This window comes from Sitophilus oryzae, unplaced genomic scaffold (assembly GCF_002938485.1).
Source record: "Sitophilus oryzae breed Bouriz unplaced genomic scaffold, Soryzae_2.0 scaffold_1356_pilon_pilon, whole genome shotgun sequence".
NCBI lineage: Eukaryota > Metazoa > Arthropoda > Insecta > Coleoptera > Curculionidae > Sitophilus > Sitophilus oryzae.
Genome location: NW_022146011.1, coordinates 947,753 through 960,630, shown reverse-complemented (window position 1 = coordinate 960,630; position 12,878 = coordinate 947,753). Strand labels below are relative to the sequence as shown.

The window sequence follows — 12,878 nt, the reverse complement described above, 5'->3', positions numbered from 1 at the left end:
ATAATATCGACTCAGAAAACTAAATGCATGACGACATTAAAAGTACCACTAAGATGCAAACTGGAAGTCGAGGGCAATGTTATTCAGCAAGAGATGAAGTTTAAGTATCTAGGCATAGAAATCTCAGGATATGGTGATGTAGAAGCGGAGGTGCGAGAACGGACAACGAAGGTAACCAGAATAGCAGGATGCCTAAATGATACAATATGGCGAAATAAAAACATTGAGGTGGAGACTAAAGCGAGAATTTACAAGGCAACGCTACGACCAATAATGACATACACTGCAGAAACTCGACCTGATACAGCGAAAACTAAACAACTACTAGAAACAACCGAAATGAGAGTACTACGCAGAATAGCTGGAAAGACGCTTCTGGACAGGAAGAGAAATGAAAGCATAAGAAGAGCGTGCAAGGTGGAAAATGTAAATGAGTGGGTACTCAGCAGAAAGGAAGAATGGAACGAGCATATCAGCAGAATGGACAACAGAAGGATAGTGAGAGTTGCACGCGACAAATCACCGCTAGGTCGCAGAAGCTTAGGACGCCACGAAAACGATGGAGCGACAACTTGTCAGTCTAACCGGTAGAGACGATGAAACCAAACAGGCGATTCGCCTAGTATGAAGAAGGAAGAAGAAGAAGAAGAAAATAAAAGATGTGTTAACCAAGTGGTCGGCATAAATTCTATTGGTAAGATGCCTAGCATGATAGCAAAACACTTGAAGCTGCCAGATTATGAGGCCTACACTGGGCATTGTTTTCGGAGAACTTCAGCCACACTCCTTGCTAATGCAGGTGGTGATATATTTAGTTTGAAACGCCACGGAGCATGGAAATCTTCGACAGTGGCCGAGGAATACGTCGAGGATTCTATCAACAATAAAATACAAATATCAAATAAAATTGTAGATATAAAACCTATACATCAAAATTGGATAGTGTCTCAAGTCCCAAAACCCCCATATCTCAAGCAAAAACAGAACTATCAGGTTTGGGATTAAATATTGGTTCGTGCACTTACTGTTTGTAAGTATTATTAATGTTAATATTGTAAATAATAACTAGAATATGTATTAGTGTTAAGTTTGATATTTGTTATTTGTTTATTCTTGAATATTTCGAAATAAATAATTAGTTATGATTTAACTCTTCATTTTCCAAAAGTCAAAATTCCAAAATCCCATATAATTTACATGCAGTGTGCGAAATAGGCATTTCGCGCATTACTTCGCGCACCGTGTCATGGTAACGTAGGAAAATGAAAAAAAGTGTCACTTTGCACATTGCTATTGTTGCGGATCCGTGTGGACTCGACCTAACCTAACTATATGTCCCGCCCTCAGATGACCTTAACATCGCATTAAAGAATAGATACCGTAATTATTCATTCGAAGTTTCGAGAAGAATCGAGTTCCCCTGGAATGGAGTAGTACATACGAGAACAATCGAAACCTTCTCTATGCACCTAACGATCTATTGACTATTCGAGAAATCTTTAGCTGTGGGTATAAAAGCCGGCGGCTGGGGCCTATAGAGGGCAGATATAAATAGACCAGTACACAGTACAGTTGACGCGCTAAAATTCAAAATAAATTCTTTCTAGATAAATAGTTATAAATCGTTTGTAAATAGTTCTTTAAGTCTTTTATCGTTATTTTTTTTGTTAATTAGTGTTAAATAAATTATTGTGTTTAAATAAATTGTGACTTTCTATCCTCACGGAACCGACGAAAAACGTAACACTATCAATTCGCGACGGTTGTAGAAAAATTCGTTTTTTTTTATTTAAAAGATAAAATATTAATTTAATATATTCATACTCTACAAAATTTGAATACAAATTCTTTATTTATTTAGAATTAAATTATCGTTTTATTTCCATAACTATTAAGCTGTTGCTTTGATTTACTAATTAACCATATATTTTGTTTATTGGCATGCGTATAAATACTATTACCTACCAAACTCAATGCCAACAGGTTAGGCAAAAAACGCATGCTTGAAATGCTAAAAACACTAGAACTAGTTCAATTTATAGCGTAATAAAGGTGTTATTTAGATGTTCTGTTTCATGAGTAATTTAAGTAATTTAAATTTGTTTATTTTGCTTATTTTTTTTGTTAAATTTTAAGGAATGTGATTGATATAGGTAATCATAGAAAACTGGGCATAGTTCTGCGTTTTTTTAATGAATTCAAGACTGTTATGCAACACACTACGCATGCATAATCATCAATTTAATTAAAGAAGAATAGCTAATTAGTTAGTCTATAGCTGTAAGATTTAATACAATGCAGGACTTCTTTATTCTTACTATCATTTTGTTGACTCGACCTTCGCTGCTATTATTAAAAATTACATGTTCCACCTACACTCCTTGGAATCCGACGAAGGCATTGTGTCCGCAAGAGTACTTTCATTAGTACCTATACAGGATGTCGCGGAATTACAGGGAATTTTTGCGAAGAAGAAGCCAAATAGATTATTCTAAATACCATAGACCCCATAGAAACGTATAAAAGTTGGCCTGCAGATAAAAATAACATCAATGTGTCTCGAACGGTAATCTAAAAGCTATTACCTAACACCTATCATCTCTATTCTTTATCTGATTTCCCTCTCCCTGGTTTGTGTATAAATATTTTAAAAATCAATAATTATTTATCTATACAGAGTGTCTTAAAAGTGCATGTTTTGAATTTAAATAAATATGTTTTCCGAACACAATTTGAAGCAACCTGTATATTGATTTGTTTGACCACAGACTTCATATACAGGGTGACAATTTGAAAACGAATAGTATTTAATATTGCCTCTACCGATGAAAGTATTGTGACGTTTCTCCTCGGTTCCGTGTGGATAGAAAGTCACAATTTATTTAAACACGATTTATTTAACACTAATTAACAAAAACAATAACGATAAAAACTTAAAGAACCATTTACAAACGATTTATAACTATTTATCTAGAAAGAATTTATTTTGAATTTTAGCGCGTCAACTGTACTCGTCTATTTAAGTCTGTCCTTCAGGCTCCAGCCGCCGGCTTTTATACCCACAGCTAAAGAGCTTCTCGAATAGTCCATAAATCAATAGGGTGCATAGAGAACCTTTCTGAATGTTCTCATGTACTACTCCATTCCAGTGGAACTCGATTTTTCTCGAACGTCCCGAATGAATCATTACGGTGTCTATTCTTTAATGCGATGTTAAGGTCATCTGAGGGCGGGACATATAGTTAGGATTAGGTCGAGTCCACACGGGTACATGCAACAGTATGAAAAATTTGGCGAAACACGTCAATTTACATATCCAAGGGGGACAATTTTGAGGCATTTGTTGGTCAGCCATATTCAACCCCTTTGAATCCATTTGGGCACCACCTAAAATTTTAAATAGTAACCCCTATTTCTTTTACCATTTTTGTGTTTCTTATTCTACATAAACTGCATTATTTTTTTGAGAATTTTACAAGGAACACTTCTTCTTCTTCTTCCTTCTTCATACAAGACAAGTTGTCGCTCCATCGTTTTCGTGGACGTCCTAAGCTTCTGCGACCTAGCGGTGATTTGTCGCGTGCAACTCTCACTATCCTTCTGTTGTCCATTCTGCTGATATGCTCGTTCCATTCTTCCTTTCTGCACAGTACCCTAACTCATTTTACATTTTCCACCTTGCACGCTCTTCTTATGCTTTCATTTTCTCCTATCCAGAAGCGTCTTTCCAGCTATTCTGCGTATTAGTACTCTCATTTCGGTTATTTCTAGTAGTTGTTTAGTTTTTCGCTGTATCAGGTCGAGTTTCTGCAGTGTATGTCATTATTGGTAAGTACCGTTGCCTTGTAAATTCTCGCTTTAGTATCCACTTCAATGTTTTTATTTCGCCATATTGAATCATTCAGGCATTCTGCTATTCTGGTTACCTTCGTTGTCCGTTCTCGCACCTCCGCTTCTACATCACCATATCCTGAGATTTCTATGTCTAGATACTTAAACTTCATCTCTTGCTGAATAACATTGCCCTCGACTTCCAGTTTGCATCTTAGTGGTACTTTTGATGTCGTCATGCATTTAGTTTTCTTGGTCGATATTATCATATTAAGTGATTTGGCAGTGCAGTTAAATCGATGTAATAAGCGCTGTAGATCGTTCTCATTTTCAGCTATCAATACGGCGTCGTTGGCATAGCATAGAATAGTAATTTCCTGGTCGCCCATACTGTATCCCTTCTGTAAACGTACATTTCCTATTATTTCGTCCATAATGATGTTGAAAAGAAGAGGGCTCAGGGAGTCACCTTGTCGGATACCACATCCTACATTTATTGGTTCGGTCAGGACCCCGTTAATTTTAGCCTGAATTTGGTTCGCTTCATATATGTTTTGTATGGTTTTAACGAGGTTGTGTGGGATTTGCCTATTGTAAAGAAGGTGTACAACGTCTCTTAGCTGCACACGGTCGAACGCTTTTTTCTAAATCAGTAAAACACATATACGCTGGTTTGTTATATTCGATTGATTTTTCTGTTATCTGTCTTATGACAAAAACTGCGTCTGTGCATGATCTGCCCGATCTGAAACCTTGCTGTTCATCTGCTATGCATGTTAAGTCGTTTATTTTGGTTGTTATCACTTTTGTCGTAAGTTTTAGTGTGGTGCTTAGAAGATTTATGCCTATAGTTTGAGGGCAGCTTCTTATCTCCTCTTTTAAACATCAAGATAGTGGTGCTGGTTCGCCATTCATCGGGTATCCTGTGTTGGTAAAGAATTTTTTGAATCAGCGATGTTAGCTGCTGTATGAGACTTTGGCCGCCATATTTAAGTAATTCGTTTGGGATATCATCTTGCCCTGGGCTCTTCCTATTCTTTAGCTTTCGAAGGGATGTAATTATATCGGCTGCCTCAATCTGTACGTTGTCGTTGGTCATTATTTCGGATGTATTTAGTTCAACCTCTATTTCTTCTGATTTGTATAGTTCTGACAAGTAATCAATCCAGTAACCAATCTTTTATTTTGACATTTTAAAAACAATCTGCGACTGGTAGCATTTCTTGGACGAAGAGCTGCGTATTTTCGGTAAATCTCAATATAATTCAAATTTGATACTGTAAAGACTCGGTCTATGTTTGTTTTTGTATCGGGTACTTTAACAATCAAAATTGAATCTTTATCTTCTAAAATATGTTATCGATCGTCATTTTAGTAAGTTCCTCACGGCACTATATGTCACTTTTTCAAACATGTCCTTCAAATCCTTCAATTTCATAGCTGTCAGTCATATGTCAGTAAGAAGTTTCAATTCGATTTTTTTTATAAACAATTCTACATAATTTCTATTTTTTTTTCCAGGTGGATATGCCAAATTCACTGGCCTCAAGACCTACAACAAGAACCTCAAGACCTTGATAGCTATCGGAGGTTGGAACGAGGGTTCTTCCAGGTTTTCGCCAATGGTGGCCAACGCCGAACGGCGAAAAGAACTGGTAAAAAATGCCGTCAAGTTCCTCAGGCAGAACCATTTTGATGGTTTGGACTTGGATTGGGAGTACCCCACGTTTAGGGATGGTGGTAAATCTAGGGATAGGGATAATTATGCTCAATTAGTGAAGGTGAGCAACAACAAATTGTATTCTTATGGTAAAAAACGTTTTTTTTTTGTAAATATGTGTACGTACAGTTTGACAAATATAGGAAGAGACTTGGGGATAGCACCGGTCGCGCACACGATAGAAAGAGAACGCATTCGGCGGAAGAGAGATGCAGTTACGCTACGGCAAATCTGATTAAGCAGATTATTAGGTCTAGACAATTTAATCTCCTTTAGGTCCTTCACTTTAATTAAAAACCAAATAAATACATACAGTGCGTCTTAATTTCCATTAACATAGAACTACTACGTATAGTTTATTTAATACAATTTACTTCCATACAAAAGTACTTCGTATGTCTGTTAGAGGGCATCAAATAAAAAAGTTTTATAAATAAACACATTTTTAAGATATTTTTTTATACAGGGTTGTTCACCACATACGACACGGAGTATTGTAGCTAAACGATTAGATTTTTACAAATTGTAAGTTTTGGGTTTGTTGAAGGACTATTAGAGCTACAATTTAAAAATATTTTTACAAGATACAGAGTGTCCCAAATAAATAAAAAATATTGAAGTTGTATTTTTTTAAATGGAACACCCTGTATATTATTGCATTTTTAGTTTCTACGATTAAAATAAAGGTAAATTTGATTAAGGTTTATTACACTTAAACCTTACCGTTTTTAATACTAAATATTTACTGAAGTTTATTTATCGATCAGTTATTGTGTTGCAATAATAAAAATTATACTACCTTATACAGAGTGTCTAAAATTTTATTTTAAATAATTACTAGATTTAAACGGCAATAACTTATTTACATTAAATAGAACGCCCTGTATATTTTATGAGAATCAGATGCACACTTTAATTGTCTATCAAATTGTATTATACCACTTCTTACTTATTCCTTCAAGTTTTCCTAGAAAATGCATTTTCTTATAATTTAGACCTCATTTATCAATATACCCATGGAATATTGACATTTTAGATTGTTTTTAAAACAACAAATGTACAAAACGTACAGGCTAGTAATATTATCGTTTTTAGTAAAACGATAATATTACTAGCCCATTTGTATGCAAAAAGAAAACTATTTAAATCTTTATAAAAGAGTATACCATTAATTAAATATACCCCCAGTATTCCCGCCCAAATACTAATTAACTACATACTTAATTGTGTTCGTTAATAAATTATTCTAAATAAATGTGGATTTGAATCAGAAATCAATATAATAATAAGTTATGAAAATGAACGTCTCTGTTGTTATAAATAAGCATTTGTCAACAAATTAAATATAATTTTGAAGGTGTTACTTTTTACCACACTGTCTAATACACATACATAATTCAGTTTTTTAGTATTTGGAGCAATTATTATTAATCAACGCAAACAGTCAATTAATGTAGTTTGAATACTGAAATCATATTAATTGGTCCTCTTTAACAAATATTTAAACAGTTTTTTTTAATTTGTTAATGAAATAAACGAACTATATCGACAATATTAGTATCTGTACTCTTTAAAAATTCTTTAAAAATCTTTAAAAATAATCTAAAATGTCAGTATTCCATGGGTATATTGATAAATGAGTTCTAAATTACAAGAAAATGCATTTTCTACGGAAACTTGAAGGGATAGGTAAAAAATGGTATAATGCAATTTGATAGACAATTAAATTGTGCATCTGATTCTCCTAAAATATACAGGGTATTCTATTTAAATTAAAGAAGTTATTGGCGTTTGAAGCTAGAAATTATTTAAAATAAATTTTTAGACACTCTGTATAAGGTAGTAAAGTTTTTATTATTGCAATACAATAACTGATCAATAAATAAATTTCAGTAAATATTTAGTATTAAAAACTTTGATATCCTCGGAGAAATGAAGCCTTAAAATTTATACTGCAATTTCACAAAATTGAAGATATTTCAAAAACGGTAAGGTTTAAGTGTAATAAACGTTAATCAAATTTACCTTTATTTTAATCGTAGAAACTAAAAATGTAATAATATATAGGGTGTTCCATTTAAAAAAATACAACTTTGATATTTTTTATTTATTTGGGACACTCTGTATTTTGTAAAAATATTTTTAAATTGTAGCTCTAATAGTCCTTCAACGAATCCAAAACTTACAATTTGTAAAAATCTAATCGTTTCGCTACAATACTCCGTGTCGTATGTGGTGAACAACCCTGTATATTTTATTTTTGCTAGGCGCCTGAACATTTGATTTTTACAAAAATCCAAAGAGGTTGCGAGGATGGTGAAAAGTGAAAAGTGGCCTCACCCCTACAAAAATTCTAGTTAAAATGTTTTGCAACTTTACCAAGGACGGAGTTCTTTTTCTTAAAAAAGCTCCTCTTAGTATTTACTACATTTTTTGTCTTTTCGATATAGAAAGAAACATTCTTGTCATATCAAGCGTTAAAATCTAGAAGGTGATATGAATAATCTAGTTGGAGAAAATATGGAATGTTATGTTAATGTCACAAATGATTATTGACAATAATCTCCATAAACTTTTAATTAATTAATGTTTGTTTAATGGTTGAATTTTTGATTGGTGCCCTCTAATGACCAAACAAAGCACTTTTCGTAGAGGTAAATTGTATTCAACTAACATATTCTGATTTCAAAAACACGTAGTAGTTCTGTATCTTACTTGTTGTTAAATGAGTTTACAGTTCTTCTCCGTTGCGTTCTATCGTGAACTGCTTCCTCCGACTAATTTTGCATGCTTATACCACAGAATATTTAGCTACTTACGCGTATATATTCTGTGCTTATACCCTTAAAGTTTTCGTGGAAAATATCCTTCTACCTTTTGAGTTGTCCTTGTGAAGAAGAGATTTTGATGGCGGTTTTCTTGCATCCTGCATAGTAGTGGGAACTATCGAATGAATACTATCGAAACATTCGATAGTTGCAATTCATTCGAATAATTCGATAGCTAGTAAGAAAACATTCGTTAAAAACTATTCGAATAAAAATTATCGAATAGATGCGTCATCTGCTTTGAAATATTGTATTTTAGTAATTCGGCAGCAAAAACCATTCATTTATAAAATGCATTCATTTATGAAATTCATTTATTCGTCAGGATCGATTATAATAAAATATAAACTGGATTTTAGTTGTCGCCCGGCGACGTAGGTTTCTTTCCGAGAAACCCGACAGCGGTCGGTGGCAATGCTATGAAAGAAGCCGGCATCTTTGATTTTTTGCGGAGTCAGATAAAAATAAGGACACATTATTTTTTTATTGAGGTGCTATTATTTACACAGAAAATACATTATGAAGGGCGCTGTTGCCATATTTTGGTATTAGTTGATATTAGCAAAGAATATTATTGTTTGACTTTTGGCATGTTTTTTATTAATATTCTTTTGTTACACTGCAATAATACTTGTTATTTTGGATGTAGGAAAATGATTTTTAATGTTTTTAAGCAAAGACTGGTTTAATAAATAATAATAACAGTAATAATTTGTTATACTTATTAACAACACAATTTAAAATAATTTAATATAAACATTTTTTTTAAGTAGTAGCAAAATATAAACAACAAATTAGATGTCAAAATTATTTATATTAGATCCTATTTAAAAATAATATAGTCTCTAAATTTTTTGGCAACGTTGGTTTATTAAATAATAATAATTACAGAACTAATTTGTTATATTAACAACAAATTTTAAAATCATGAAATATTTATTAATTTTCTAAGCATGCAGTGTAATGGAAGGAAAATATAAATAAAAAATTAGAAATCAAAATTATATATATTAGGTGCCTTATATTACTATTTAAAAATAATATTTACTTTTACTGGCATTTAATTTAAAAAATAATGAAATATTTCTTCGCAAAAAACTACATGTAAGAGAATTAGCATAAACAAAATACAAATATTGTTAACTTTTTTTTTAAATTGGCACGTGTAAAACTTTCAATTTAATTTTCTCATGTCATAGTTTGAGTTCGATAACCATTTACTTAACCACATTACTTAAATATGATTATTAAGTTCCAACTAATTCATATTATTAAAACATCTAAAATACAGATATGTATTTTTAAAATTAATTGTAAGTTCATCTCATCTCTCTTAAAAATTGCTACTTCTCAAAATTTCCCACCATATACCATATAAAATTAAATAATTGAAAGATCGGGGCTACGGAAAATCACACAAATTTTCAGAAAAATTTTGACCACCAGCACACGCACACAATCGTCAATAAAATTTAAAAGAAAACTAGTATTTTAGTATTTTAAATATTTTAATAAACGCAAAAATAGCACAGTATTTATACAGCGAAGTTATAAAAATTTGGAAGAACTAATAATACACTGACGCACACAAAATTCAAACGAATACTAAATTTCATTTATCAAAAGCATTCGATAGTCGTGGCTCAACGATAACCATAGTCGCACGGCGAGGTTGTCACATATGCTTTAGTATACAAATGAATAAATGATTTTATTCGAATAAAACCATTCGATAGTTGAAATCATTCATTCAGTAACCATTCGACAGTTTAATTCATTCGATAGTTCCCATCGCTAATCCTGCATAAGTCACCAGCTCATCTTAAGCGGGATTTTGGAATCATGACTTTAGCGCTCTCGCAGCTGGCTTTTTCAAGGACCGACGCGTTTGAGACATTGGTGGTACCATCAGTTGTCTAAGGTGTCTCTGTTGCAATCTGTTTAATGCGTTCATGTCTCGGCGGTACCCAGGTTTCGCTTCCATATAACATAATGGGGAAAATTATTGCTCGGTACACTGCAAGCTTCGTTTTTGTGCTCAGGTCATGATTGTAGAAAACCCTGTCTTTTAATTTCCAGAATGCTCTTGACGCGCTACCAATCCTGTGCTGAATTTCAGAGTCGAGATTGGTCTTTTCCGAAATTAAACTGTCAATTCTGTGTCTACGGAATATTGGGACACCCTGTCACAATAGCTAAAATCTGATATTAAGATTTGTAAAATTTCTAAAATTTATTAGAGTTATTTTGATTTTTGATCCTAGCAAAAAACATTTTATTATAGTTTTAATTTACAGTAAATACCTAATACGCAAGATCATAAAAATTAATTAAGCCTAGGTATCAGTTTTTTTCGCGAAAAAAAAAATGAAACTTTGTTATTTTTCGAAAAAGAAATTGGGATTTTTATTAACTTTTTATTTAAATGTATGTTATTTATGTAATGAAGCCTTAAAACTTTTACTGCAATTTTACAAAATTTAAAATATTTCAAAAATGGTAAGGTGGTTTATGTGTGATAAACCTTAATTAAATTTACCTTTATTTTAATCGTAGAAACTAGAAATGTAATAATATACAGGGTGTCCCATTTAAAAAAATACAACTTTGATATTTTTTATTCATTTGGAACACTCTGTATCTTGTAAAAATATTTTTAAATTGTAGCTCTAATAGTCCTTCAATGAACCCAAAACTTACAATTTGTAAAAATCTAATCGTTTAGCTACAGTACTCCGTGTCGTATGTGGTGAACAACCCTGTATAAATTTTGCAAAGAAATATTTACATTTCCTAATAGGAAATAAGCAATGCCAGCAAACAAGAAAAACTGTTTTGTAATTTTTTTTTCAAATAAGCCGATTTGTTTGTATTGACGATTATCAGGAATTTAAAAAGGAAATAGTATGCGTTAAAATGCTAAAATGCGTTGGATATCAGGTATTCAAATGTATGTGGGTGCGTTCTGACACCTCACCCTATTGAATAATTTATAATAATTAAAAATAACAATATTTACAATAATTAACACAACTCGGACATTAGAAACCCTGCACGCATGTTATTACAGATGGTTTAATCACATTGGATTTTCTCAAAAACGGACTATGGAAACACGGAATATCTTAAAAACTGCGACTTTAACTGATTTTGATGTCATTACAAATTTTGTTGCAAATATTATTCCTAATCTTAAATTGAAAACCGCGTTTCGCTAGCTACTGTAATTTTGGAGTTACGATTTTTAAAAATTTTTAACCCCCTTCCATACCCCCTTACCAACCCCCCACGCCCACCAAAAACTAATGGCCAGATTCTCGGGTGCCACAGTATTTTTGTGCCAAATTTGGTTAAAACCGGTTTAGCGGTTTTTGAGTTATCGTGTTACGAGGGTGGTCTGAAAAGTTTCCGACCTACAGTCTGACAAACGGATCTGAAACAACGGGGCAACGGTAAGGGGATCGCAATTTTGTGAAATCATCACCGATTTCATTCATAAAATATCGAGGAGCGTGCGGTGTTTCATAAAAATATATCAGGAATTTTTATAATATTTTCCAGTAAAGTTTATAATATTATTTTACTTTAAATGTACCTACATTTTGTTTAGTCATTTGCCAAATATAGTAATATTTGTTAAAACCCGTGTACTAATTACAATAAGCAGAAATCAAGTTAAAGGCATAAAACACAATATAATACATCGCCACTGGATTTTTTAGAGAGGGGCATAAAGTTGGGGGTAATGGCGGCAAGACGTGCGACAATCTCGACCAATCAGATTGGTTGAATCCGGGATGCCATGATGAATTTTGTCAGCGTTGCCAGCTTGCCCTAAGCGGACGTTATTTTTAGGAGAAATACTTTACCTTTTTAAATAGGCAGAATGAAGGAGATCAGTTAATTAGATAAATATACATTAATGAAATAAGAACAACGTCATATAATTATGTATGCTGAAATGAACTAAAATATATTCAATTTATAGGTAATATTGAGCAACTTTGCTTTTCTATTATTAAACGTGACAACGTCGACTTTTTTTGCCCGAATTCCTCTTGCTGTTTTAGATCCGTTTGTCAGATAATAACTACGATACAAGACATTTTTTCTGAATATTTGTTTTTATTTTTGAACATAGTCCCCTTATAACTCTACACACTTTTCCCAGCGATGCTCCCATCTCTGTATCCCGTCCAAATAGTACTCGGCGTTCTTCTCTGTGGTTCACGAAGGTGATGCCTCTTCATTTGACGAAAATCTCTGTCCTCCGAGCGCAATTTTTAAATGAGGGAACAAAAAGAAATCGCTAGAGGCTAGATCTGGTGAGTAAGGCGGATGGTCAAGCAGTTCAAACCGTAATTCGCCATGGCAACCGCTGAGGTGTGAGACGGTGCGTTATCTTGATGAAACAGGATTTTCTTTTTCTGTAAATGTGGCCGTTTTCCGCAAGTTCTGCTTTTAGCTTGTCAAGTAATGATGCGTAGTGTGCTCCTGTG

The 12,878-nt window shown here is 32.9% G+C and overlaps 1 protein-coding gene across 1 annotated transcript in view; it reads left to right on the top strand.

The window, feature by feature from the left end:
• LOC115875236 (serine-rich adhesin for platelets-like) overlaps nucleotides 1-12,878 on the top strand; it is a 141,405-nt gene that overhangs the window by 81,422 nt on the left and 47,105 nt on the right. Inside the window, exon 4 of the mRNA XM_030890656.1 lies at nucleotides 5,353-5,612. Within this exon, the coding sequence (XP_030746516.1) occupies nucleotides 5,353-5,612 (260 nt within the window). The remainder of the gene's footprint in view (nucleotides 1-5,352; nucleotides 5,613-12,878) is intronic.